General features: G+C 42.8%; 1 protein-coding gene and 1 non-coding gene across 6 annotated transcripts; one reads left to right on the top strand and one right to left on the bottom strand.

The window, feature by feature from the left end:
- Positions 1 to 773: 773 nt before the first annotated feature.
- On the bottom strand, positions 774 to 26,712 carry CEP20 (centrosomal protein 20). 5 transcript variants are annotated; one of them, XM_066382547.1, is made up of 6 exons: positions 26,623 to 26,712; positions 22,554 to 22,751; positions 18,757 to 18,841; positions 15,598 to 15,734; positions 13,087 to 13,194; positions 774 to 1,038 (listed from the first exon to the last, which is right to left on the bottom strand). In XM_066382547.1, the coding sequence occupies exons 1-5, from the start codon at positions 26,648 to 26,650 to the stop codon at positions 13,103 to 13,105; spliced, it is 540 nt and encodes a 179-aa protein (XP_066238644.1). In that variant the 5' UTR covers positions 26,651 to 26,712; the 3' UTR covers positions 774 to 1,038; positions 13,087 to 13,102. The 5 variants fall into 5 exon arrangements, with proteins under 5 accessions (XP_066238644.1, XP_066238643.1, XP_066238645.1 ...); XM_066382546.1 differs by having other exon boundaries at positions 774 to 1,036; positions 13,117 to 13,194; XM_066382548.1 differs by lacking the exon at positions 13,087 to 13,194 and having other exon boundaries at positions 774 to 1,036.
- Positions 6,520 to 6,626, top strand: LOC136404596 (U6 spliceosomal RNA). The gene has a single exon (XR_010751318.1). It is a non-coding gene; the product is annotated as a U6 spliceosomal RNA (small nuclear RNA).
- Positions 26,713 to 27,934: the final 1,222 nt, after the last annotated feature.

Genomic DNA, 27,934 nt, shown 5'->3' with positions numbered 1-27,934 from the left:
GGTGCTGTCTACTGTAACAGTTTTCAGCGAAATCAGTCTGTAGACTCTACATTATAAAAATATCTTAATAAATATCAAAACAGCATTTTAGAGATAGCATTATAATAGCTCTTACTTTTTTTCTATCCCAAGAATAATAACTAACATTTAATAAGACTTTCACAGCCCAAATAACTAGGGGTTGGCTGTTTAATAGCTCATTTTATAATTGCACAACTGAAGGCCACATGGACATTACAATGCCATCTTTTAGAAGGTACTTTCTGGATTTTCCTAAAGCCTGTCTCTTCATGCTGATTCCACATTCTTCATGTAATAAACTCTTTGTTTTACTTACAGCAAACTGAAAAAAATTAGTTTCTCCTCTACATTTTAATTAAATTTTCCAGTAGAAGCCAAAATGATCCTAGGAAAGAAAAAGTGCATTGTTACCTAGTTTCAGACTTCAATTTTAGATAGTAATTCAGATATTTTAGTCTAATTATAAGTGGTTATATAAAAAATAGCTAATCAAAAAGATCAAATTTCATAGAAATAATTTTTTCTTTAAACTATTTTAAAAAAGAAAGCATAAATTCTTCTACAAACCACTATAGTTCCAGCCTGAGGGAATTTAATTAATGTACCATGCTACACAGCAGATGATATGGTTATAAAGACCTGGATTTTTTTTAGGAACAACATACAGGGTACTACAAAACCTTTTCACTTCTCACAAATCTAAGGACCTTTAAAATACTTTCTAAAAACAATACATTCTCTTTCAAGTCAAATCCAGTAAGCTACATGACAGAGTGAGCTTTTATTCACAAATGCAGTAAAACATGAAATACTAAACGTTTTGCAGAAACTCAAATGCCTACAAAGTATAAATATTGGTGATACATTTTGGTAATGAGAAAATAAATAAGTTATTTAATGCATACAATTTTAAGATAAAAGATAGCCAAATGGAAATGTCATCTTTTCACGATTTGAGAAATACGAAGATCTTCATTTTCAGTTTTTTTCCCCTCCTCTTTTCTTAGGTGGTCATCTGAAATGAACAGAAACGAATGTCAATGCTTGCCCTAAGTTAAAATAGGCAGTAGGCAACATAGCTACATATATCTCAGGATGTTACTTATTTAATATTGTATGAGTTCTTCAGTTGGCTTACAATGAAAAAGATCACAACTCTTTAAACACTATTAAAAAAATAAAAAAAGTTTAGTACTAGTGACTACTCAAAAAAGTTTGACCTTTTTTAAGTGAATAGAGTATTCCTTGGAGTAAACCCATAGATAAGTAACTACACACTTCTCTTATACGTAAAAAATGAAATTCACAAGAAAGGACAGGTTGCTTAATTAGTATATTGAGGGGTGTTGAACTTCAATTAAAAAGAAGAGCCTGAGTCCTGGCTGGTTGGCTCAGTAGTAGAGCGTTGGCCTGGCATGCAGAAGTCCCGGGTTTGATTCCCGGCCAGGGCACACAGGAGAAGCGCCCATCTGCTTCTCCACCCCTCCCCCTCTCCTTCCTCTCTGTCTCTCTCTTCCCCTCCCGCAGCAGAGGCTCCATTGGAGCAAAGATGGCCCGGGTGCTGGGGATGGCTCCTTGGCCTCACCTCTGCCCCAGGCGCTAGAGTGGTCGCTGCAGAATGAAGCCCAGGAGGGGCAGAGCATCGCCCCCTGGTGGGCAGAGCATCGCCCCTGGTGGGCGTGACGGGTGGATCCCGGTCGGGCGCATGCGGGAGTCTGTCTGACTGTCTCTCCCTGTTTCCAGCTTCAGAAAAATACAAAAAAAAAAAAAAAAGAAGAGCCTGACCAGGCAGTGGCGCAGTGGATAGAGCGTCGGACTGGGATGTAGAGGACCCAGGTTTGAGACCCCGAGGTCAGCAGCTTGAGCGTGAGCTCATCAGGTTTGAACAAGAATCACCAGCTTGAGCCCAAGGTCGCTGGCTTGAGCAAGGTCACTCAGTCTGCTGCAGCCCCCTGGTCAAGGCACCTATGAGAAAGTAATCAATGAATAACTGGGGTGCCGCAAAAAAGAATTGATGCTTCTCAGCTCTCTTCTTTCCTGTCTGTCTGTCTGTCCCTATCTGTCCCTCTCTCTGACTCTTTCTGTCTCTGTCACAAAAATAAATAAATAAAATGTAAAAAAAAAAAAAGAAAAATAATAACAACCTTACCTTCAAATAGAAATGCCTCCCAGCAGTACCCTCTTGTGGCAAGAAGATAACTAGCACAATTTACATTTTCCTACACAAATCAGAAAACTATCCAAAAAATTGTAGAAAAAGTTCTTCAGCCAAAAACAAAAAATAAAGTTCCATGAGAGTTCAGAGAACCCGATGGCCACTCGCTGTGCTCCAGCAATAGTAAAGAAGGGGCCCTAGTCACTTCCGCTCAATTTCTTTTGTCACAGAGGACGAAGGTAGAGCAGGGGTCGGGAACCTATGGCTCACGAGCTAGATGTGGCTCTTTTGATGGCTGCATCTGGCTCACAGACAAATCTTTAATAAATATAATAATAACATTAAAAATATAAAACATTCTCATGTATTACAATCCATTCATTTCCTACCGCTGATGTTCATGGTTGGGGGTAGCTGGAGCCAATCACAGCTGTCCTCTGAGACAACACCAAATTTTTTTTTTTTTTTTTTTTTTTTTTTCATTTTTCTGAAGCTGGAAACAGGGAGAGACAGTCAGACTCCCGCATGCGCCCGACCGGGATCCACCCGGCACGCCCACCATGGGGCGGCGCTCTGTCCACCAGGGGGCGATGCTCTGCCCATCCTGGGCGTCGCCATATTGCGACCAGAGCCACTCTAGCGCCTGGGGCAGAGGCCGAGGAGCCATCCCCAGCGCCCGGGCCATCTTTGCTCCAATGGAGCCTTGGCTGCGGGAGGGGAAGAGAGAGACAGAGAGGAAAGTGCGGCGGAGGGGTGGAGAAGCAAATGGGCGCTTCTCCTGTGTGCCCTGGCCGGGAATCGAACCCGGGTCCTCCGCACGCTAGGCCGACACTCTACCGCTGAGCCAACCGGCCAGGGCCAACACCAAATTTTTACAGAGACAGAGAAAGAGTCAGAGAGAGGGATAGACAGGGACAGACAGATGAGAAGCATCAATCATTAGTTTTTCGTTGCGCATTGTGACCCCTTAGTTGTTCATTGATTGCTTTCTCCTACGTGCCTTGACCGCGGACCTTCAGCAGACCGAGTAACCCCTTGCTTGAGCCAGCAACCCTGGGTCCAAGCTGGTGAGCTTTACTCAAACTAGATGAGCCCGCGCTCAAGCTGGTGACCTCGGGGTCTCGAACCTGGGTCCTCAGCATCCCAGTCCAACGCTCTATCCACTGCACACCGCCTGGTCAGGCGAGACAACACCAAATTTTAATTGGATAATGTGTAAGGATAATGGATAAGGGTCATTGTATGGTTCTCATGGAATTGCATTTTAAAATATGTAGCATTCATGGCTCTTTCAGCCAAAAAGTTTCCCAACCCCTGAGGTAGAGGGCAGAAGTATTCTAAAAGACCCCGTAGAAACTTAATACCCAATGTGATAAAAATGCAAAGCACTGGCCCTGGACGGTTGGCTCAGTGGTAGAGCGTCAGCCTGGCGTGCGGAAGTCCCAGGTTCGATTCCCAGCCAGGGCACACAGGAGAAGTGCCCATCTGCTTCTCCACCCCTCCCCCTCTCCTTCCTCTCTGTCTCTCTCTTCCCCTCCCGCAGCCAAGGCTCCACTGGAGCAAAGATGGCCTGGGCACTGGGGATGGCTCCATGGCCTCTGCCTCAGGCGCTAGAGTGGCCCTGGTCGCAAAAGAGCGACACCCCGGATGGGCAGAGCATTGCTCCCTGGTGAGCGTGCTGGGTGGATCCTGGTCAGGCGCATCCGGGAGTCTGTCTGACTGCCTCCCTGTTTCCAGCTTCAGAAAAAAAAAAAAAGCAAAGCACAAATTAAATTCCTAAGAAAATGTGAACCCCCCCCATTCCCCACTTTTTAACAACTGAAAAATAACCTTTTTTAATGATAATTCTGAGAACATGAGAAATTCACAAATTTAGAGGTTATTAGAAACATGCAATTTTAGAACCAAAACACATACCCGATTTTCTAATTCTATAATTTGTTCTACAGACAATTTGTACACACAGTCTTAATTAGTCCATAGCTGATCATCCTCAGAAATAATGTAAATACTTTTAAAAAAGAGAAAGAAAAAGGCCCTGGCCGGTTGGCTCAGCAGTAGAGCGTCGGCCTAGCGTGCGGAGGACCCGGGTTCGATTCCCGGCCAGGGCACACAGGAGAAGCGCCCATTTGCTTCTCCACCCCTCCGCCGCACTTTCCTCTCTGTCTCTCTCTTCCCCTCCCGCAGCCAAGGCTCCATTGGAGCAAAGATGGCCCGGGCGCTGGGGATGGCTCCTCGGCCTCTGCCCCAGGCGCTAGAGTGGCTCTGGTCGCAATATGGCGACGCCCAGGATGGGCAGAGCATCGCCCCCTGGTGGACAGAGCGCCGCCCCATGGTGGGCGTGCCGGGTGGATCCCGGTCGGGCGCATGCGGGAGTCTGACTGTCTCTCCCTGTTTCCAGCTTCAGAAAAATGAAAAAAAAAAAAAAAAAAAAAGAAAAAAAGCCCTGGCAGGCTGGCATGTGGATGTCCCAGGTTCAATTCCCCATCAGGGCACACAGGAGAAACGACCATCTGCTCTCCACCCTTCCCTCTCCCCCTTCTTTCCCTCTCCCCCTCCAAGCAGAGGCTAGCTTGGTTGGTCTGAGCACTTCAGCCTCAGGAGCTAAATATAGCTCAGCTGATTTGAGCATCTGCCCCAGACAGGGGTTGCCGGATGGATCCTGGTCGGGGTGCATGCAAGAGTCTGTCTATCTTCCCTTCTCTCATTTCTTTTTTACAGAGACAGAGAGTCAGAGAGAGGGATAGATAGGGACAAACAGGAACGGAGAGATGAGAAGCATCAATCATTAGTTTTTCGTTGCACATTGTGACACCTTAGTTGTTCACTGATTGCTTTCTCATGTGCCTAGACCATGGGCCTTCAGCAGACCAAGTAACCCCTTGCTCAAGCCAGTGACCTTGGGTCCAAGCTGGTAAGCTTTTGCTCAAACCAGATGAGCCCGCACTCAAGCTGGCAACCTCGGGGTCTCGAACCTGGGTCCTCAGCATCCCAGTCCGATGCTCTATCCACTGCACCACCGCCTGGTCAGGCTCTTTTTCTTTTTTTAAAGAGGAGAAATAATGTAAATACTACTACAGCTTTGGATCACAGATGAAAAAAATCTCCCTCGATTTTAGGCAACTTCACTGGACAAAACAAAATTAACAGTATCTTTAAGTCACAACCATTTTAGGTTTTCTATAAAAGCATTATTTAAAAATGAAGTATGTTACTCAAATACTTTTTCAAACACATGCATAAAATTGAGCTGATAATAATTAAATAAATTATAAAGTATCTGGTCTTTTATCCATAGCAAAACTACTGTGCCTTCAATATGACAAGTACCAATACCAGCAGCACTAATGAACTGGCTACTATTTCAAAGGTAAGTGTGTCTATATACACCCTCTTCATTTTTTTCAGCACTTTGATGAAAGAAGTGTTTTCGTGTTGGCATACTCTGGACCAGGGATCCCCAAACTTTTTACACAGGGGGCCAGTTCACTGTCCCTCAGACCGTTAGAAGGCCAGACTATAAAAAAAACTAAGAGGCCCTGGCCGGTTGGCTCAGCGGTAGAGCGTCGGCCTGGTGTGTGGGGGACCCGGGTTCAATTCCTGACCAGAGCACATAGGAGAAGCGCCCATTTGCTTCTCCACCCCCCCCTCCTTCCTCTCTGTCTCTCTCTTCCCCTCCCGCAGCCAAGGCTCCATTGGAGCAAAGATGGCCCGGGTGCTGGGGATGGCTCCTTGGCCTCTGCCCCAGGCGCTAGAGTGGCTCTGGTCGCGGCAGAGCATCGCCCCCTGGTGGGCAGAGCGTTGCCCCTGGTGGGCGTGCCGGGTGGATCCCGGTCGGGCACATGGTCGGGCACATGCGGGAGTCTGTCTGACTGTCTCTCCCCGTTTCCAGCTTAAGAAAAAACAAAAAAAAACTAAGAACAAATCCCTATGCACACTGCACATATTTTAAAGTAAAAAAAACAAAACGGGAACAAATACAATATTTAAAATAAAGAACAAGTAAATTTAAATCAACAAACTGACCAGTATTTCAATGGGAACTATGGGCCTGCTTTTGGCTAATGAGATGGTCAATGTCTGGTTCCATATTTGTCACTTGTCACTGATAGCCGTAACAAGTGATATGACGCGCTTCCGGAGCTGTGATGCGTGCCTCCCGCGTCACTGGAAGTAGTACTGTATGTGAGCGATGCCGTGCTTTGCAGCACTGCCACATACAGTGCTCCAGGTCCTCTCACTGACCACCAATGAAAGAGGTACCCCTGCCGGAAGTGTGGCGGGGCGGATAAATGGTTTGGGGACCCCTGCTCTGGACTTATTTCAAATAAAAGAGAGTCCAAGTGCTCACTTCGGCAGCACATATACTAAAATTGGAACGATACAGAGAAGATTAGCATGGCCCCTGCGCAAGGATGACACGCAAATTCGTGAAGCGTTCCATATTTAAAAAAAAAAGAGTTCAAGTTTACTGTTTTGTATTTCAACTGGATGTGTTTCTGTAGAGATAAAAGTATTTTAATCTGAAGAATAACTATTTTAACATCTTCATAACCTTGTCAATGTTGTGAAATAAAACTTACATATCCTTCCAACAGTAAGCTCGAGTTGATAAAGGGAACGAAATGCTTAAACATGTTAGTGGACCATAATGCAGTGTTTGGCCTCCAGTTCACAAGTCACTGCACTGAGGCCAAGAAAAATTTTGATGATCAAGAAAAATAATCTGCAAAATCACTGTTCTATTGGTTCAGCAGCCGTCCTCATTTCTGAGTCTCCCACTGAGCTTTCCACCCAAAGCTTCACTGACTTGACCTCGATTCTCTGATGCGTCTGGCATTTTTTTTTTATTAAATTTAATGCAGTGACATTGATAAATCAGGGTACATATGTTGAGAGAAAATATCTCTAGATTATTTTGACATTTGATTGTGTTCGATTTTCAGTTTTTTGAGGAATCTCCATACTGTTTTCCACAGTGGCTGCACCAGTCTGCATTCCCACCAGCAGTGCAGGAGGGGTTCCCTTTTCTCCACATCCTCGCCAGCACTTATTCTGTGTTGTTTTGTTGATAAGCGCCATTCTGACTGGTGTGAGGTGATATCTCATTGTGGTTTTAATTTGCATTTCTCTAATGATTAGTGATGTTGAGCATTTTTTCATATGCCTATTGGCCATCTGTATGTCCTCTTTGGAGAAGTGTCTATTCATCTCTTTTCCCCATTTTTGGATTGGGTTGTTTGTCTTCCTGGTGTTGAGTTTTACAAGTTCTTTATAAATTTTGGTTATTAACCCCTTATCAGACGTATTTTCAAATATGTTCTCCCATTGTGTAGTTTGTCTTTTTATTCTGTTCTTGTTGTCTTTAGCTGTGCAAAAGCTTTTTAGTTTGATATAGTCCCATTTGTTTATCCTGTCTTTTATTTCACTTCCCCGTGGAGATAAATCAGCAAATATATTGCTCCAAGAGATGTCAGAGAGCTTACTGCCTATGTTTTCTTCTAAGATATTTATGGTTTCACGGCCTACGTTTAAGTCTTTTATCCATTTTGAGTTTATTTTTGTGAGTGGTGTAAGCTGGTGATCTAGTTTCATTTTTTTGCAGGTAGCTGTCCAATTTTCCCAACACCATTTGTTAAAGAGGCTGTCTTTACTCCATTGTATTTTCTTACCTCCTTTGTCAAATATCAGTTGTCCAGAGAACCACCTTATGCAAGCGACACTCATTATTCATGGTAGTTCTGTTCTATAAAGTTGATCATGAATGGGTGCTGGATTTTATCAAATGCTTTTTCTGCATCTATTGAAATTATCATATGGTTTTTCTCCTTCTTTTTGTTTATGTGATGAATCACATTGATTGATTTACGAATATTGTACCAGCCTTGCCTCCCCAGAATAAATCCCACTTGATTGTGGTGTATGATTTTTTCCATATATTGTTGGATCCGGTTTGCTAATATTTTGTTGAGGATTTTAGCATCTATATTCATCAGAGATATTGGCCTATAATTTTCTTTCTTTGTGTTGTCTTTGCCTGGTTTTGGAATCAGAATTATGCTCGCCTCATAAAAGGAGCTTGGAAGTCTTCCTTCCTCTTGAATTTTTTGAAATAGCTTGAGAAGGATAGGAGTTAGTTCTTCTTTGAATATTTGGTAGAATTCTGTTGTGAAGCCATCGGGCCCCGGACTTTTCTTTGTTGGGAGTTTTTTGATAACTGTTTCAATCTCATTTGTTGTAATTGGTATGTTTAGGTTTTCTGATTCTTCCAGATTGATTTTTGGAAGATTGTATGTTTCAAGGAATTTGTCCATTTCATCTAGGTTGTCTAGTTTTTTGGCATAGTTCTTCATAGTATTTTCTTACAATATTTTGTATTTCTGTTGTGTCAGTTGTTATTTCTCCTCTCTCATTTCTAATTTTATTTATTTGAGTCCTCTCTCTCTTTTTCTTGGTGAGTCTACTTAAAGGTTCATCAATCTTGTTTACCTTTTCAAAGAACCAGCTCTTAGTTTCATTGATCCTCTGTATTGTTTCTTTAGCCTCTATGTCATTGATTTCTGCTCTGATCTTTATTATTTCCTTCCTTCTACTACATTTGGGCTTTACTTGCTGTTCTTTTTCTAATTCTTTTAGATGCAGGGTTAAGTTGTTTATTTGAGCTTTTTCTAGCTTCTGAAAATGTGCCTGTAGTGCTATGAACTTCCCTCTCAGCACTGCTTTCGCTGTGTCCCATAAATTTTGAGTTGTTGTATGCTCATTGTCATTCGTTTCTAGGAATTTTTTTATTTCCTCTTTGATCTCATTCTTAATCCATTCATTATTTAACACCCTGCTATTTAGTTTCCATGTGTTTGAGAATTTTTGAGCTTTTCTGCTGTGATTCATTTCTAGTTTCATGCCGTTGTGATCGGAGAAAGTGCTTGATATGATTTCAGTCTTCTTAAATTTGTTGAGAGCTCTTTTGTGCCCTAACATGTGGTCTATCCTAGAGAATGTACCATGAGCACTTGAAAAGAATGTATATTCTGTTGCTTTAGGGTGAAAGGTTCTGAAGATATCTATTAAATCGAGTTGATCTAGTGTTTCCAATAAGTCTGCTGTTTCTTTGTTAATTTTCTTTCTTGAGGATCTATCTAGTGATGTTAGTGGGGTATTGAAATCCCCTACTATTATAGTATTGCTGTTGATCTCGCCCTTTAAATCCATCAAAGTCTGTTTTATATATTTGGGTGCTCCTATATTAGGTGCATAGATATTTATAATAGTTATATCTTCCTGTTGGATTACTCCCTTTATCATTATGTAGTGGCCTTCTTTATCTCTTACTATATCCTTTGTTTTAAAGTCCAATTTGTCTGATATCAGTATTGCTACCCCAGCTTTTTTTTCATTTCCGTTTGCATGAAATGTTTTTTTTCCATCCTTTTACCTTCAATCTATGTGTGTCTTTTGTTCTAAGGTGTGTCTCTTGTAGACAACATATGTATGGGTCCTGTTTTCTTATCCACGCAGCTACCCTATGTCTTTTGATTGGATCATTTAATCCATTTACATTTAAGGTTATTATTGATATGTAGTTGTTTATTGCCATTTTCTTCTTTAAAGGTGTATTCCTTTTTTTGCTATATTCTTTTCCCACTTTGATCTGTTTACAACAGGCCCCTTAACATTTCCTGCAGCATTGGTTTGGTTGTAATGAATTCCTTGAGTTGTTTTTTGTCTGGGAAGCTTTTTATTTCTTTCGATTTTAAACGATAGCCTTGCTGGATAAAGTAGTCTTGGTTGTAGGTTCTTGTTCTGCATTACTTTGAATATTTCTTGCCATTCCCTTCTGGCCTCAAGTGTTTCTGTTGAGAAGTCGGATGTCATCCTTATGGGGGCTCCTTTGTAGGTGATAACTTTTTTTTCTCTTGCAGCTTTTAATATTTTCTCTTTATCGCTTAGCTTTAGTATTTTAATTATGATGTGTCTTGGTGTAGGTTTCTTTGGGTTTCTCTTTAATGGAGTCCTCTGTGCTTCTTGGACTTGTGAGAGTTTCTCTTGCATTAATTTAGGGAAATTTTCAGCTATGATATGATTGAACAAAGTCTCTATCCCTTGTTCCTTTTCTTCTTCTTCAGGAACCCCTATGATGCAGATGTTATTTCTCTTCATGTTGTCACAGAGCTCTCTAAGAGTTTCCTCTGACTTTTTGAGTCTCTTTTCTCTTTTCTTCTCTGCTTTCATGCCTTCATTCCAGTTGTCCTCTAACTCGTTGATTCGATCCTCTGCTCTATCTATCCTGTTTTTAATTCCTTCCATTGTGGTCTTTATTTCTGATATTGTATTTGTCATGTCCAACTGGTTCTTTTTTATACTTGCTATTTCTTTATTTAGGTTTTCAAACTGCCCCTCCATTGTTGTTCTAAGATCCCTAAGCATCCTTACAATCATTATTTTGAACTCCGCATCTGGAAGTTTGATTATTTCCATATCACTCAGCTCATCTCTCAAAGGTGTCTCTTGTGGTTTCATTTGGGTTGCACTCCTTTGTCTTCTCATCATGGCGTTTTAGTCTGCCTCCACATTTCAGTTGTGTTATTTCTAGGTCTTCTTGGGTTGGTATCAGCTATTATTTCTAATCCACTTTCGGATTTGGGCAGCTTTAAAGTCTTGATTTGTTTGTTTTCTTAACAGGTGATAGTCTTGTTAACTGATCTCAGCAGGGGGCTTCCTTGAAACTGTAACCAGGAATGCTGTGGGTGTAACCTGAGACACTGAAGGTCTCTTCCACCAACTAATCTCACTGGGGGCAGGGTTTTTTCTCAGCTTCAGTAGGGGGAGGTGTATCTCAGATCTCCATGGAGACCTGAGTTACTGCCCCTCCTCCCCACTTCTTGTTTTTAGCTGTGTCTTGTTGCGCTGATTGGAGCTGGATAGATGTCCGGAGATCTCTGATCCGGAAGCACTTCAGCTCTGTTTTGTGAAAGGTTCAGTCCCTCCCCCAACTATGGCCGCCTCCAGCACGAATGAGTCAGCTCTTTTATTTCGTTTCTTGCATACCTTAGCCCCTCACAGTCTGTCCCTCTCCCTGTCCTTTCCACTTGGGAGATAAGCTGGTCTTTTCAACCCACCTTGCTCCCTGGTCGCCAGGTAAGTGGCTGTGAGCAGTAGTTTCTGCTCTTTTTCCTCTGTGAAATCCTCTCTGGGCTCTCAGCCTCACCACCCCCCCTTCCGTTCCTGTAAGTAGAGGAGATTCAGGCACTCCTTACCAGGATTATTGTGTCTTCCTCTTTGCTCCTTGGTTTTTGAGAGCTGTTCTTGCAGTTCAGTGTTGGTTTTTCATGCTGATTTTTCCTAAATTGATTTGTATTCCAGTTTGGTGTTGAGAGCTGGGCATCTGTGTGTCCGCCTACTCCGCTGCCATCTTTTGTATCCGCCTCTGGCACTTTATACAGAATGTCAGTACTGCACTCTCATTCTCCTCACTCCTCCCCACGCCACCCTGCCAACCACGGTGACCTTCATCTCAGGACAACTTGCTCAAGAAATACTCTATTACTTATAACTTTCTTTCTTTAAAAAAAAAAAAAAGATTTTATTTACTGAGTTTACAGAAAAGGGAGAGGAAGGGGCCTGAGAGCCTTCATATCAACTCATAGCTGCTGTTCATTGATTGTTTGTCATATGTGCCTTGACTACACAACCCCAGGGCTTCGAACTGGTGGCCTCGGTGTTCCAGGTCGACGCTTTATCCACTGCACCACCACAGGCCAGGCACTTATAACTTTCTTATCAGTCATTAGCCATGAATATTAAGGAGACTGATTTTAAAGCTTACAAGTTACAAAAGTTATTTCTCAAGAGGCTATTATTCCCAAAAGCATTGAAAATACAAATGTCATGGTTTACTGTGTAACAAGTGTTAATGTATTCTTGGTAAACATAAATTGGTAATAGACTTTTTGGAGGAAATTAGACAATATTAGACTATTTTTTAATACACATATGCTTTGAACCAGCAAGTCTACTTCTAAGTATCCATATTATAAATACTTGTGAGAATCAAGTAATGCTACACTGCGACACTGTAAAAGCAGAAAATAGAAAAACAGAACAGCCCATCAGTAGAGTGATTAGCAATACTACAGAATACCACACAACGTTAAAAATGAGGGAGAAGTAAATCTACCTATTTTGACAAGTAAAAAAAGCATATTGTAGAATAACATGTATAATAACAGTGCGTACAGAGGTGGGCAGAAGTAGGTTTACAGTTATATGGACAAAGACACGCAGGTTGTAATCATTATAATGGCTTTACTAACTCAACAGAATGGCACAGTGCCCTCAGGTACAACCTCCTAAATGCTCACATTGCCGGCCTTCATATTTAAATATCCTATAGTCGACTTGCTACACTCTGGAACACTCTGGCACAGGGTTCTAACCTACTTTTTGCCCACCCCAGTTATTTTAAAGTCTAACTATTTTTTGAGTACTAATGCAGCAATGCAGCTTCAAAATTCAAAAGGAAGGTGAAAAGGGTTACCAATGTGAAGTTTCTTTACTCCTGTCTCTAACCACCCATATCCTGTCCCCAGACACAAAATATCAATTCCTTGCCTCTTCTTGCAAATTTTCCATCCAGTGCCTATTTTTCTTTGAGACTGGTGTTTAGAAGTTATGTAAAATTCTCAAAATACTAATTGCTAGCAACACTTTTTCTACACAACTCAAGGAGGGTGGTTTGGAGCAGAGAGAACTTAACCACTGGCCTCCCAGAGCCCTCGGGGAGACTACAGAGCACATAGGGCTTTTCCCCCTTTAACCTTTATGTTATAATTATTTAATACCTAGTCTGAAACACAATTACAATTTCCTGCTTCTATTTGTCACCTTACTCAAGATTTTGTATACTTGTATCTTTTTGTTTCCTGTAGACTAGCTTCTTTCACCTCTTACAATGCAGGTCTTCTGCTGTTCAATTCCCTCAGCTCTTGTTTGTCTGGAAAACCTTTCTCTCTTCCTCTTATCTAAAGGATAACAAAAATACGAAATGCTTCAGGAATCTGCACAGCACGCTTGCGCAGCCTTGCTAGTCCTTTCTGTGTTGTTCCAGGTACAGTCCACACGGCAGGGCAAAAATAGGCTTACAGTTGTGAGTAGACGAAAGTTTATTTCTGTAGTATTATTATTATTTTTTTTTACTTTTTGTATTTTTCTGAAGCTGGAAACAGGGAGACAGTCAGACAGACTCAAGTACCTGCCAAATAGCAGGCACTAATGACAGTTCTTTATCAAATCCTGGAGGAGGGGACTAGGAAAAACCCCACGTTCTTTAAATGGAAAAGTGTACGGGAACAGCAACCCGAGGTGCCGAGCTGCTAAAATGAACCACTACAGGCTGTCAATGACTCAGTCACCTCAGCCTTGATTTTCTCAGCTGTAAAACAAGTAGCGGGGGAATTTCTTTTCCAATGTTCCATCCAGCTCAGATATATAGAAGGATAACTCCTAGTAAAGACAGAAATACCCTCAAAAAGGCCACCAGCTTTCAGATCTCAAGCTAATATTTAACATAATCCATAATGCTCACAGTTTAAGAAAACTACAAAAGGCAATTCACATTTATAGATGTTTCCTAAAAGTCTATTTCAACATTCAAGATTTCTTTTGTGCCTGACCTGTGGTGGTACAGTGGATAAGGTGATGACCTAGAATGCTGAGGTCGCCAGTTCAAAACCCTGGGCTTATTCCATCAAGGCACATATGTCCTTCTTAAAAGGAGAGCTCAGCTCTCTTCCCCACAGCAGGATACACTGAGCTCTAAGTCTAAGTCATCTATACTGCTCACAAAAATTAAGGGATAGTTTAGATCAGGGGTCTCAAACTCGTGGCCCGCCCACCAATTTTGTGCGGCCCGCAGACTAATCAAACTTCATGGATTAGTCTGCGGGCCAGTCTGCGGCTGCACAAAATTGGTGGGTGGGCCGCATGCGGCCCGCGAGTTTGAGACCCCTGGTTTAGATGATCAAACTGAGGTCCTACAGCTGATGCAATCAAAACAACTGAAAGCTCATTTAAAGAGTGAGCATTCTGAAAAAAAAATGGGCCATTCTCCGAAGCTATTTTTATTTGTAGATACCTACCACTGTACCATAAAAAGCATCCTGAAAATTCAAAAGACACATAATCCTAATACTCCTCTACCTGTAGTCAATAATTTTAACTTTGTTTATTCTTAAAGGGAAAAAACATGATGCCTTGACAAAAAGCTATTTATTCCATATGCCTAGGACTAGGCTGCTCCAGAAAGTACAAATTTAAATGCAAATCAGGTTTTTCAATACATATCTAAAAATTTTGTCTGCAAAACATAAAATATAAAATAAAAATTTTGTCGTCATCCACCTGCCTCTTCCCAAAATTCTGTTTCTGAAAAGCATTTTGTTTTTGGAAGATAAATAACATAGGTTAAAACTATATTAGAATATGCCTGACCAGGCAGTGGTGCAGTGGATAGAGACTCAGACTAGCCCTGGCCGGTTGGCTCAGCGGTAGAGTGTCGGCCTAGCGTGCGGAGGACCCGGGTTCGATTCCCGGCCAGGGCACACAGGAGAAGCGCCCATTTGCTTCTCCACCCCTCCGCTGCGCTTTCCTCTCTGTCTCTCTCTTCCCCTCCCACAGCCAAGGCTCCATTGGAGCAAAGATGGCCCGGGCGCTGGGCATGGCTCTGTGGCCTCTGCCTCAGGCGCTAGAGTGGCTCTGGTCGCAACATGGCGACGCCCAGGATGGGCAGAGCATCGTCCCCTGGTGGGCAGAGCGTCGCCCCTGGTGGGCGTGCCGGGTGGATCCCGGTCGGGCGTATGCAGGAGTCTGTCTGACTGTCTCTCCCTGTTTCCAGCTTCAGAAAAATGAAAAAAAAAAAAAAAAAAAGAGACTCAGACTAGGACGCGGAGGACCCAGGTTCGAAACCCTTAGATTGCTAGCTTGAGAGCAGGGCTCATCTGGTTTGAGCAAGTCTCACCAGCTTAAGCCCAAGGTCGCTGGCAAGAGCAAGGGGTTACTCGGGCTGCTGTAACCCCCCCTACCCCCGGTCAAGGCATATATGAGAAAGCAATCAAGGAACAACTAAGGTGCTGCAACAAAGAATTGATGCTTCTTCGGGCGCATGCGGGAGTCTGTCTGACTGCCTCCCGTTTCCAACTTCAGAAAAACACACACACAAAAAAAAGAATTGATGCTTCTCATCTCTCTCCCTTCCTGTCTTTTTGTCCCTATCTGACCCTCTCTCTGTCTCGTCACACACACAAAAAAAATTGTTTAAAATAAAAACTATATTAGAATAAGTGGAATTTACTATTCCAAAGATAAAAATATATAAGAAGAAGATCCCCCTGCTGACAGGTAAAGGATGAATCTCAGAAAACACGTACCCATTCCCTCTCTCCCACCAGGTTGTCTGCCACAGTGTGGGTGTGAAGGCTGCAGCGAAGATCCTTTCAGAAATGTACTTTGGATGCTGTCCTTAGTTCCATGCATGAAGTGAGCTAAAATCCCATATAAAAGAGGTCTATGGCAGGAAGAAAACCAAAATCAATTAAATTTGCATAAATAGGAAAAGCTTAAAAGATCTGTGCTTTAAAAAGGCAACCTCTGACAACAAAATAGTCAAGTAATTCACTAGACTTAGAAAAAATTTTGCAAGGTTATTTTGCAAATTGTCACATTTTTTGGGGTGGGGGTTGTATTTTTCTGAAGTGAGAAGCAGGGAGGCTGAAAGACAGCATCCCACATGCGCCCGACCAACTGGGATCCACCTGGCAAGCCCACCAGGGGGCATCGCTCCGCCCATTGGGACGTAGCTCCATTGCAACTGGAGCCATGGAGCCATTCTAGAGCCTAAGGTGGAGGCCATGGAGATATTTTCAGCACCGGAGCCAACTTTGCTCCAGTGGAGCCTTGGCTGTGGGAGGGGAAGAGAGAGATAGAGAGGAAGGAGAGAGGGAAGAGTGGAGAAGCAGATGGGTGCTTCTCCTGTGTGCCCCGGCCAAGAATTGAACCCAAGACTTCCACATGGCAGGTCAACACTCTACTGCTGAGCCAACTGGCCAGGGCCTTGTCCATGCATGTATTTTTCAAACAAAAATAATTAAGATGTTAAAATCAGTATATCATTATTATTCAAACATTGAAACTCTGAGAAGATGCACAATTAAGAGGTGGCGCCTTTGGGAGGTTATTAGTCATGAGAGCAGATGAATAAGATGAATGCCCTTATAAAAGGGATGCCGGAGGCCCTGGCCAGTAGGCTCAGTGGTAGAGCGTCAGCCTGGTGTGCAGGAGTACTGGGTTCAATTCTCGGCCAGGGCACACAGGAGAAGCACCCATCTGCTTCTCCACCCCTCCCCCTCTCCTTCCTCTCTGTTTCTCTCTTCCCCTCCCACAGCCGAGGCTCCATTGGAGCAAAGTTGGCCCGGGTGCTGAGGATGGCTCTATGGCCTCTGCCTCAGGTGCTAGAATGGCTCTGTCTGCAACAGAGCATCGCCCCCTGGTGGGCATGCCGGGTGGATCCCGGTCGGGCGCATGAGGAAGTCTGACTGCCTCCCCGTTTCCAACTTCAGAAAAATACAAAAAAAAAAAAAAAGAACTAATATTTAAAAAGCTACTTTACATGCCCTGGCCAGTTAGCTCAGCCAGTTTAAGCATTGTACAAAAACATCAAGGTTCCAGGTTCAATCCCTGGTCAGGGCACATATGGAAAGTGACCAATGAATGTACAACTAAGTGGAACAAATTAATACTTCCCCTCCCCCTTTTCTCTCTCTTTCTCTCCCTCCTCCGTTCCTCTGTCTCTAAAAGTCAATCAATAAAAATCATTAAAAAGCTACTTCACATTTTACAAAACTTTTTTTGCCTCTATTCAGTTTATTCTCACCTTGTAATGTCATAAGGATCATCCCCAACTTATAAGTGAGAGGGCCACAGCTTAAAGAGAATTTGCTAGAGATCCCTCAGCTAGTAAGTAACCAAATTTTATACTTGAACCCCAAGTCCCATATTCTTTTTCCTACAGTATGCTGCCTGGATTTCATATCAGTAGCCTTGCACAAGTAGAAGCTACTGTGCTGGCAATAAAAAGAGGTACAACCAATGTTTTCCTTTGTTTCCAACCTCATAATTGAAAATACAATTTAATGGATTGATTTTTTTTGAGATATCGATTTAGTCATTAGCAGGTGTGATGGGTTTAAATTATTATAACATTCTTTTCCCTTCAAAAGGTGGTGCCTAATTACTCTTCCCTTGAGTGCAGGCTAAACTCACTGGTAACGAATCCAGTAAGACATGTAAGTAACTTCAGAGACTAGGTCGTTACAGCATTGCAGCTTCACTGAGCGAGTTACCAGCATGGAGGTATCATTAAAAATTCAAGAATACTTAGAAAAGTAGGCAAGGTAACAAGAAAAAAAGGACAAAACTTGGCATGTGTACACAGTTTCAAGGAAAGCCAAAGGAGCCAATAAAGAAACTGAGAATACTATTAGGGAGACAGGAAAATCAAGACAGTAAAGGGTTACAGAAGACAAATGACACAAAATGTAATAAGGAAGTGTGAAGTCCATGTTACAGAATGCTGGAGAATCTCAAGTAAAACTTGAGATGGAAATATAAATATACACCCACTCTTGGTGCTAGAGATTTGGTACAAACTATAGAATAAAGGTGGCATATAATCCTAGAACAATTTCATACAAAGATCTGTGGGAGAGTTCAATTTAACTGGTACGTCATTTAAAACATTTTAACGTTAAAATGACACCATGAAGGGGAATGAAAAAATTTCAATAAATTCTTTTGAAAGAAAAAAAACATAATACTTTAGAGAAATTTCCTGCTAAAGGAAGACTGCTTTGAGCTATGCTCCCAGAGGTCTATATAATATATATTTTTTTGTTTTTTTGTTTCTTTTGCCATTCAGGGGTTCTCTGGAAAAAGTTTAAGAAACACTGAAGTAGGAAAAGAGCTAGAAACTAGTAGAAAGTGGTTACTCCTCTTTTTAAGAGCATAGTTTTTCATAAATCAGGAGGGGAGAATTTAAGATGCAGGGAGGACCACAGAGGGAGTAATAAAATAAAAGCAGACGGCTGATTTGCACTAAGTTCAGGGGTAAAAAGGAGACTGAGCAGTAGCTCAGGATTGGAAGTAGCTCGGTGTTTTTGGAGAGGGAAGATCTGAGCACATTCCTAAGTTGAACTGAAGAAAGGTGGGGAGGAAGAGTTAAATCTGAGGAAAAAAATAGCTGATAAAGCAAAAGCATCAGAAAAAAAAGGACTGATCAAGAAGCCAAGAGGAGTGCCCCTCAGAAAGAGGCAGGGCTGTTCAGTCCTCAGAAGCCACAGGAATTTTAACTCGGAGAGCAGAGGCCTCATCTGACGCATTCCCTGCTGCACACCTGGGATGGGAGGCAGTGCTGGACACACAGCAGGACCAAATAAATACCTCCTGGGCTGAAATGAAATGAAACCACCACTATGAGATTGTGACCCCAATACAACAATACCTAAAAGCTTATTTTAAAAATATGCTCTTACATTGTATTATCCTTTGAGTCTTCAAATGCATTTAGTTCATGGATGAGAAACTGCCTGTCCAATGGAACGGCAGGCTGACCAGATTCTGGGGGGAGAGAAATCATGAAAACACTGAGTCTTACTAACCTGAAAAGCAAATATAAGTCAATGAGAAACACACTTACCAGGTATATACATTTTTCAGATTTTGGAAAATAATGATGGCAGATCCAACTTATGATTTTATGACTTTCAAAATATTTTGTTAAATATAAAACTTAATACGGTTTAACATAAATCCATTTCTAATCTAATTTTTGGTTAAGAAAATACTATTTCTGCATTTAAACCACCATGTTAAGCTTCAGAAGCCTCTTTGTGAGAAGGCTGTGAATTAAACACATGACAGGACCAATACCATTTGGGGGCAATAATTCTAAAAATGAAATTAACCTGAACATTAAATGCTGGCAAACTCATACTTTGCTGGCAGAAGAGCAAAAGTGGTACAGCCACTTCAAAAAACAGTTGAGCAGCCTGACCAGGCGGTGGCGCAGTGGATAGAGCATTGGACTGGGATGCAGAGGACCCAAGTTCGAGACTCCGAGGTCGCCAGCTTGAGCACGGGCTCATCTGGTTTGAGCAAAGCTCACCAGCTTGAGCCCAAGGTTGCTGGCTCGAGCAAGGGGTTACTTGGTCTGCTGAAGGCCCGCAGTCAAGGCACATATGAGAAAGCAATCAATGAACAACTAAGATGTTGCAATGCGCAATGAAAAACTAATGATTGATGCTTCTCATCTCTCTCTGTTCCTGTCTGTCTGTCCCTCTCTCTGACTCTCTGTCTCTGTAAAAAATAATAATAATAAATAAATAAAGTTTTGTTTTGGTTTTCTTCCTTTCTTTTTTAGTGAGAGAGACAGACACACAGACAGAAAAGGAGATGAGAAGCATCAACTTATAGTTGTGGCACCTTAGATGTTCACTGATTGCTTTCTCATACATGCTGTGACTAGGGGGCTCCAGCCAAGCCAGTAACCATGGGATCATGTTGATGATCCCACACCCAAGCTGGTGGCCCTGAGCTCTAGCTGGTGAGCTTGTGCTCAAGCTCGATGAGCCCCGGCTCAAACAGTGACCTTGGGGATTCGAACCTGGGACCTCAGTGTCCCAGGTTGACGCTCTATCTCTACTGCGCCATCGCCTGGTCAAGCTAAGACATGAAACAGTCTTGAAGCATAGATGAAACCTTAAGGGAATCAAAAGCTGTACGGGGTAGGCAAAAGTAGGCTTATAGTTATTCATATGGAAAATAATACAAGAATAAAACGTGTTTTGCATACTCAACAACAACCTACTTTTGCCTACCCTGTACACCCAAGGTGAATTTGCTCATCCTCCCCATCCCATTTCCAACCCCTGCCCAGGAGAAATGCCTGTCTGACTATTGCATATATCCTTCCAGTTTTTACTTTCTTTCTTTTTTTTTTAATCAGATTTTATTTTTTTTTATTTTTTATTTTTTTTACAGAGACAGAGAGAGTGTCAGAGTGAGGGATAGACAGGGACAGACAGACAGGAACGGAGAGATGAGAAGCATCAATCATTAGTTTTTCGTTGCGACACCTTAGTTGTTCATTAATTGCTTTCTCATATGTGCCTTGACCGCGGGACTTCAGCAGACCGAATAACCCCTTGCTTGAGCCAGCGACCTTGGGTCCAAGCTGGTGAGTTTTTTGCTCAAGCCAGATGAGCTCGCGCTCAAGCTAGCAACCTCGGGGTCTCGAACCTGGGTCTTCCGCATCCCAGTCTGACGCTCTATCCACTGCGCCACCGCCTGGTCAGGCTACTTTCTTTCTTAAGAAATAAAATTTAACAAAGTAAATTTATCTTTAATTGCCCACCTCCTCTTCCAATACCGTTTCTCTCCCTCTCATCACTAGAATGAGTTTGGAGTTTACCTTCCTAATCCTTTTTAAATAAATACCATGGCCCTGGCCGGTTGGCTCAGTGGTAGAGCATCGGCCTGGCATGCGGAAGTCCCTGGTTCGATTCCCGGCCAGGGCACACAGGAGAGGAGCCCATCTGCTTCTCCACCCCTCCCCCTCTCCTTCCTCTCTGTCTCTCTCTTCCCCTCCTGCAGCTGAGGCTCCACTGGAGCAAAGATGGCCCCGGCCCTGGGGATGGCTCTATGGCCTTTGCCTCAGGTGCTAGAGTGGCTCTGGTCACAACAGAGCAACGCCCCAGATGGGCAGAGCATCGCCCCCTGGTGGGCGTGCCGGGTGGATCCCGGTTGGGTGCACGCGGGAGCCTGTCTGACTGCCTCCCCGTTTCCAGCTTCAGAAAAATACAAAAAATAAAAATAAATAAACAAATACCATGCTTTTATATACATTTGTATATATATCCACAACCGATACACAGTAGTAATATTTTGAGGCTTTAGCTCCAATATTTTACATATTTAAATAAAGAATACATGTATAATATAATATACAGTATGTTCATAAAGTCATGGTGCACTTTTGACTGGTCACAGGAAAGCAACAAAAGATGATAGAGATGTGAAATCTGCACCAAATAAAAGGAAAACCCTCCCAGTTTCTGTAGGATGATATGATATGGCAGCATGTGCGCATGCGCAGATGATGACAAAATACCGTGTATACAGCGGAGCAGCCCACGGCCATGCCAGTAGAGATGTGGACGGTACAGAGGAAAGTTCAACATGTTCTGTGGCTCGCTAAATTTAAATCCGTGACCAAAGTGCAATGTGAATATCGGCACGTTTATAACGAAGCACCACCACATAGGAATAACATTACTCAGTGGGATAAGCAGTTGAAGGAAACCGGCAGTTTGGTGGAGAAACCCCATTCTGGTAGGTCATCAGTCAGTGACAAGTCTGTAGAGGCTATATGGGATAGCTACCTAAGGAGCCCTAAAAAATCTGTGCATGAGCCCACATCGAACTGCACTGAATAGGTATGAAACTGGAAGAGTTTTCCTTTTATTTGGTGCAGATTTCACATTTCTATCATCTTTTGTTGCTTTCCTGTGACTGGTCAAAAGTGTACCATGACTTTACGGACACACTGTATATTAAATATTATGTAATTTTAAAACATATCCATAGGCCTGACCAGGCGGTGGCGCAGTGGATAGAGCGTCGGACTGGGAAGCAGAGGACCCAGGTTCGAGACCCCGAGGTCGCCAGCTTGAGCGCGGGCTCATCTGGTTTGAGCAAAAGCTCACCAGCTTGAACCCAATGTCACTGGCTCCAGCAAGGGGTTACTCGGTCTGCTGAAGGACCGCGGTCAAGGCACATATGAGAAAGCAATCAATGAACAACTAAGGTGTTGCAACGCGCAACGGAAAACTAATGATTGATGCTTCTCATCTCTCTCCATTCCTGTCTGTCTGTCTCTGTCTATCCTTCTCTCTGACTCACTCCCTGTCTCTGTAAAAAATAAATAAATAAAATTAAAAAAAATTAAAACATATCCATAGAAAAAAGACTAGCATGGCAGCAAAAAGGATAAAATATGAACAATTATTTATTCTCAGTATCAAAATTTATATATGATTTTTCAAACTATGCCCCAGTATAAGTGCTTATTTGGTTAATTACTTCCCCCTACAATACAAGCCTCATGAGAATTTGGTCAAGGTATGGAAAGAGTCCATGGGATTTTTATGTCCCAGTAACTCAGGTGACACTGTTTCAGAATGGAATTAGATTTCCAGGCTAAATACTTCCTTAGAACTAGTGGAAGGGAAGAAGCAAATGTTGTCTCAGGTTGCTAACAATAACCTCTTACCTGCTATGAGGACAGATGCTGTATACTTATATTTGTTGAATTCCAAATACTCTCGAATTAATTCATTAATAAGAAGGTTTTCATGAGACAATGGTGGTTGGGGTTCACCATCATCATTTAGAGCATTGAAAACTTCAGCTCGAATTCTCGCTTTTAAGTGCCCCAAGACTCCCCTTTTTTCCAAGGTGTCCTTTAAAACTGTTAAATATAAAACATTAATGCTTCAGTCATAGAATAAATTTTGTCATTCTTAGGCTTACTTTAAAGAAAAAAGTTTAAAAGGTAAATGGCTTAATAGCAACTTTCAATCTAAACACTGTGATGAACTGAACAATTATTACATTAGCTACCACAAACCATGTGTGTAATAAAAAATAAAGTTCAGCCCTGGCCAGATAGCTCGGTTGGTTAGAGTATTAGAGCATTGTCCCGAAGTTCAGAGGTTACTGGTTCAATTCCCAGTGAGGACACATACAGGAACAACTTGATGTTTCTGTCTGTCTCTCTTTCTCTCGCTAAAATCAATAAATAAAATGTTTTTAAAAGTCCCCAAAATGCGATCATTTACTATTTTAATATATTTAAGCAAATTCAAGTTTATCCTTCGAACATCATCACTGACACAGGCTACAGTTTGATACACATTCCTCAGGACAAAAGGGGGGACAGACCTCTAGTCAGCACACTAGGACCTGAACTTACCCCAGTGTCTCATATACTTTCAAGAGTGTTTATTACTGCAGACAGGTTCTGTGTGTCACTAAAAGCCTCTGGTCTAGAATGAAGATGATTAAAGATTACAAGTATACTCCATAAAAGGAAGTATACTCCATTCTGAACAAAAAAGTGGGTTTTGTTTTGGGATTTTTTTATTTTTTTTTTAAGACAATTATAATTCCTTATAACAACAGGATTTTGACATTTTATGCCTTGTTAGAAATCAAAGACAGTATATCATGGCCATCTTAAGAAATCAGGGATATATAAACTTGATGAGCAAGGGTCGTTATTACAAATAATAGTTGTGATTATGAGATTTAGCTATAAATACTAGTATGGATGATAAAGGTATAGGGCTGAATTGGCACCATCCCTTGTAGGGGGCTGGAACCTTTTTTCAAATTGTCCCTAATGACTAAATAACAACTCCAGAGAATCAGCACATCCCACCTACAGGGCCCAGAACATTAAACGAGCTCAATAAATGCTACCTAGAAGCATTATAATACAGTGCTTTATACTACTGGGTGTAACACATATAGCTTAATTCTGTACTGTGCTCTGTCAAAGGCACCAAATCAGTACACAATAATGAAAATTCATAAAGAGAGCTCAGGAACATAAATATTAAAAAAAAAATTTTTATTTATTCATTTTAGAGAGAAGAGAGAAAGGGAGAGAGAGAGACAGAGAGAGAAGGTAGGGAGGAGCTGGAAGCATCAACTCCCATATGTGCCTTGACCAGGCAAGCCCAGGGTTTCGAACCGGCAACCTCAGCATTTCCAGGTCGCCGCTTTATCCACTGCGCCACCACAGGTCAGGCCATAAATATTTTTTAAGCTTTGATAAATAATAACAAAAACTTGCTCATATGATTAAAGAGATACAATCTAAACTAGACTCTAAGCTTTCTTACCCCTCATTTTAAAATCACCCCTCACACTTTTTTGCAGGTATTTAAGTGTATCGTTATTACCAAATCAGACTTTTTAACTGGTCCATAAAAGGATGGTACAGCCTTATCATAATCTTGGGATCAGAACTGAACCCGTATTCTCTAGTTCCATCTTTGAAAATTAGATGAAAAGCTTTTTTTCCACTGGCAAGGATCTTGTTGCAATTACTCTGTATTTGCACACAGAGTTCAGCCACCAAGTCAGCAGAGAAATGAAATTAATGAAGCTGGAGTTCAGTCCCCTAGCATACATAGCTCATCTTCACCCCAGTGGCAGATCACCAACTCATACTCAGCTGCCTTCTCCAACATGAGCTCTACCTCTCAAAGACAGACCAAGTTAGGTGGAAAAATGTGGAAGCACTTAAAAAAGGTAAAAGCTTGTAAAACGTAAGTGATTGACAAACACATTTTCATTGGGTTTCTCTTGAGCATAGCACATTCAGAACTGGGGAACGCAGGAAAAAAAACATGAAGGGCTCCCTACATCTGTGCAGGACAGTCCCTAATTCCCAAAGTTCTTCTTGGGCTTCCTATCATTTCACATTGCCGTTCCCTCTATTATCATGCTTAAAACATCATACTATAACTTCTTCTGAAAGAGGTTCTTAATCAGGTTCATATCCCTAAGTACCTAAGTACCAAAGTTGTATGGAATATTCTGTGTGACATGTATTCCTCGGACAAGGTTTCATCAATTTATGTGAAGTCCATTCTTATAGATCAAGGAGTGCCTTTTGTATGATTCTATGATTTGTGGATGAAAAAGGAGCCACAGGCTGAACCTGACAAGCTCAGGAAAGGACTGCATGGTGGCTTTGCAGACTCAGAGATCTAAGGAAATCTACAGCAGTGGTCCCCAGTCTTTTTTGGGCCACAGACCAGTTTAATGTCAAAAAATATTTTCACGGACCAGCCTTTAGGTGGGACAGATAAGTGTATCACATGACCAAGACAAGTGTCAAGAGTGAGTCTTAGACTGATGTAACAGTGGGAATCTGGTCATTTTAAAAAAATAAAACATCATTCAGACTTAAATATAAATAAAACAGAAATAATGTAAGTCATTTATTCTTTCTCTGCGGACCGGTACCAAATGGCCCACGGACTGGTACCGGTCCACGGCCCGGGGTTTGGGGACCACTGATCTACAGGATAGTGGGTAGTCAATCCTAGGGAAGTATTTTTCTCTAACAAAGGCCAATGCTCACCTAATCCTAGCCTATCTGTTGTCTTTTGCATCTAATGTACCTGATAACAAGCCTTTGAAATGTAAGAGTAATCTTCTATACCTGCCCCCTCAGGGTGAGCCGCCTCATCAGGGCAGAAACCACAAACACCCTCATTGTTATTGTTATCACGTTAATTAACTATGAACTATTTTAAAAGAAGTTTCAATATACACTTTTACTTCTTATCCAATCCCACCTCCCTACTCTACCATCAAGCCAACCAATTTCGTGCTGTATAAAATAAGTGACAAAACCACCATTTTCTCAATCCGTTGAGACTTTTGTTTCCCGGGAATTACGGACAGTTTGGCTCAGATAAACTCTTAAAAAATTCCTACAGGTTTGAAAATGTCTTAGACTGACAGATTATTGATTCATCTCAATGGGACTGAACCCCTCCGGGCCAAACCTCTAAGAATTTCTGATTTAGGCCCCACGTTTTCCTACCCACATCACTTCGGGCGGGCTATTTCACCTCTCAGCACCTCAATTTCCAAATCTGTGAAATGGGTACAGGGTTGTTCCATGGAATCAATCAGATAACACAGGGGCTGGGCACGGTCCGACCATGTAAGGCTCAATCACTGACAACTATACCATTAGTACTACCTGTCGACCTCTGCTTCAAACTCACGAGGTACAAATGTTACTGGCTTAAGGACTCACACCTTGGTGGAACTTTTCCGAAAAAGACAAGAGAGGTGCCCAGGCAACTGTCTACCTCTCGTTTTTCCCGATGGAAAATCGGGACCTACCTCCCAGGTGGTAAGGACGCCCCGGGACAACCAACCTAACGGCTCAGGACCATGCTCAGCACTAGGAAGGGCTGTGGGTACTGTGAACATCAGCCCCGCGTGAAAGACCGAAGGCGGGGTCCAAAAAATTGCGCCAGAGGCCCAAGACGCAGGACTGGAGACCTCTCAGGTACCTGCATGTTCTGCGACTCCTGCTCCAACTCAGAGCTGGTTTAAAGACGGTCCCGTGCCACCCCTTCCTTCACAGGGGCCCTGGCGCCGCGGCCGCCACATCAGCTGCCTCCGCAGGCCCTGACGCCGCCGAGCGACCACCTGGAAAGGCTGGCTCCTGCGCCCTTTCGTCCCATCCTCTTCACAAGTTGCAGACCAGGTGCATTTAACCTGGCAACCCGCCCACTCTCACTCACCAGCCTTCAGTTCGGCGACACTCGCCATTTTTAACGGCCGCCAGCGGCGCGCCTCGGCTCTACGCACGCGCAGGCCCACCCCGTCCTGCTCCGCGGCATGGTCTGCAGCCAATCAATTCACCGCTCTCGCCACGCCCAGTCCCGCCCCTCCCAGTTAACGTTCCAGGTGGTTGGGTGGGAGGTGACTGTCCAGAAAGGTCCCCAGCAATCTGCGAGCGGGCTAGGCGGAGCATGCGGAAGAAAGGGGGCGGGGACGGGGCGGGCGGGGCGGGGCCTTTACCTGTAGGTGCTGCTGACACCACTTAGTGCTTAACTTGAGTTCAGTAATCCTTTAATGGTTTGCCCACTGAACGTTTCTGTAGCCTCAAGTACTAATTGTTAATAGTTACCATGTATTAAGCCTGAGATTCTCTAGCTTCAGCACACATCAAAAGCATCTGGAAGACGTGTTAAAACAGATAACCCTGAAGTAAATTTTGATTCTGTAAATCCTGGGTGATGTCCAAGAATTTCATTTTTTGCCTGACCAGATGGTGGCGCGGTGGATAGAGCGTCCACCTGGGACACTGAGGACCCGGGGTTCTAAACTCCCAGGTCCCCTGCTTGAGTGCAGGCTCATCTGGCTTGAGCACTGCATTGTTGGCTTGAGCGTGGGATCACAGACATGACCGTATGGTCGCTGGCTTGAGCCCAAACGTCACTGGTTTAAAGCTTGGGATCACTGGCTTGGCGGAAGTCCCCGCCACAAAGACACCTATAAGAAGCAATCAGTGAAGGACTAAAGTGCTGCAGCTGCGAGTTGATGCTTCTCATCTCTCTTCCTTCCTGTCTTTCTGTCTCAAATAAGTAAAATAATATCAATAAAAGAATAACATTTCTTGGCCTGACCTGTGGTGGCGCAGTGGATAAAGCCTCGACCTGGAAATGCTGAGGTCGCCGTTTTGAAACACTGGGCTTGCCTGGTCAAGGCACATATGGGAGTTGATGCTTCCAGCTCCTCCCCACCTTCTCTCTCCGTCTCTCTCTCCCTCTCTGTCTCTCTCTCTCTCTTTCTCTCTCCTCTCTAAAATGAATAAATAAAAAAAATTAGAAAAAAAATCTTTAAAAAAAAAGAATAGCATTTCTTTTTTTTCTTTCTTTTTTTTTTCTGTATTTTTCTGAAGCCGGAAACGGGGAGAGACAAAGACTCCCGCATGCGCCCGACCGGGATCCACCGGGCACGCCCACCAGGGGGCGACGCTCTGCCCCTCCGGGGCGTCGCTCTGTTGCGACCAGAGCCACTCCAGCTCCTGGGGCAGAGGCCAAGGAGCCA

The sequence above is a fragment of the Saccopteryx leptura genome, chromosome 4 (genome assembly GCF_036850995.1).
Source record: "Saccopteryx leptura isolate mSacLep1 chromosome 4, mSacLep1_pri_phased_curated, whole genome shotgun sequence".
Classification (NCBI taxonomy): domain Eukaryota; kingdom Metazoa; phylum Chordata; class Mammalia; order Chiroptera; family Emballonuridae; genus Saccopteryx; species Saccopteryx leptura.
The sequence above is the reverse complement of the archived record's forward strand: the minus strand, read 5'-3'. Positions and strand labels throughout refer to the sequence as shown.

Bases quoted from the DNA above. Each gene is read 5' to 3' on its own strand.
- CEP20 (XM_066382546.1), bottom strand. From the start codon at position 26,650: ATGGCGAGTGTCGCCGAACTGAAGGCTG. The intron at 22,752-26,622 runs GTGAGTGAGAGT...TATATTTAACAG, and splicing joins TGTCGCCGAACTGAAGGCTG to TTTTAAAGGACACCTTGGAA. The intron at 15,735-18,756 runs GTAAGAGCATAT...TTCCTGCCATAG, and splicing joins GACTCAAAGGATAATACAAT to ACCTCTTTTATATGGGATTT.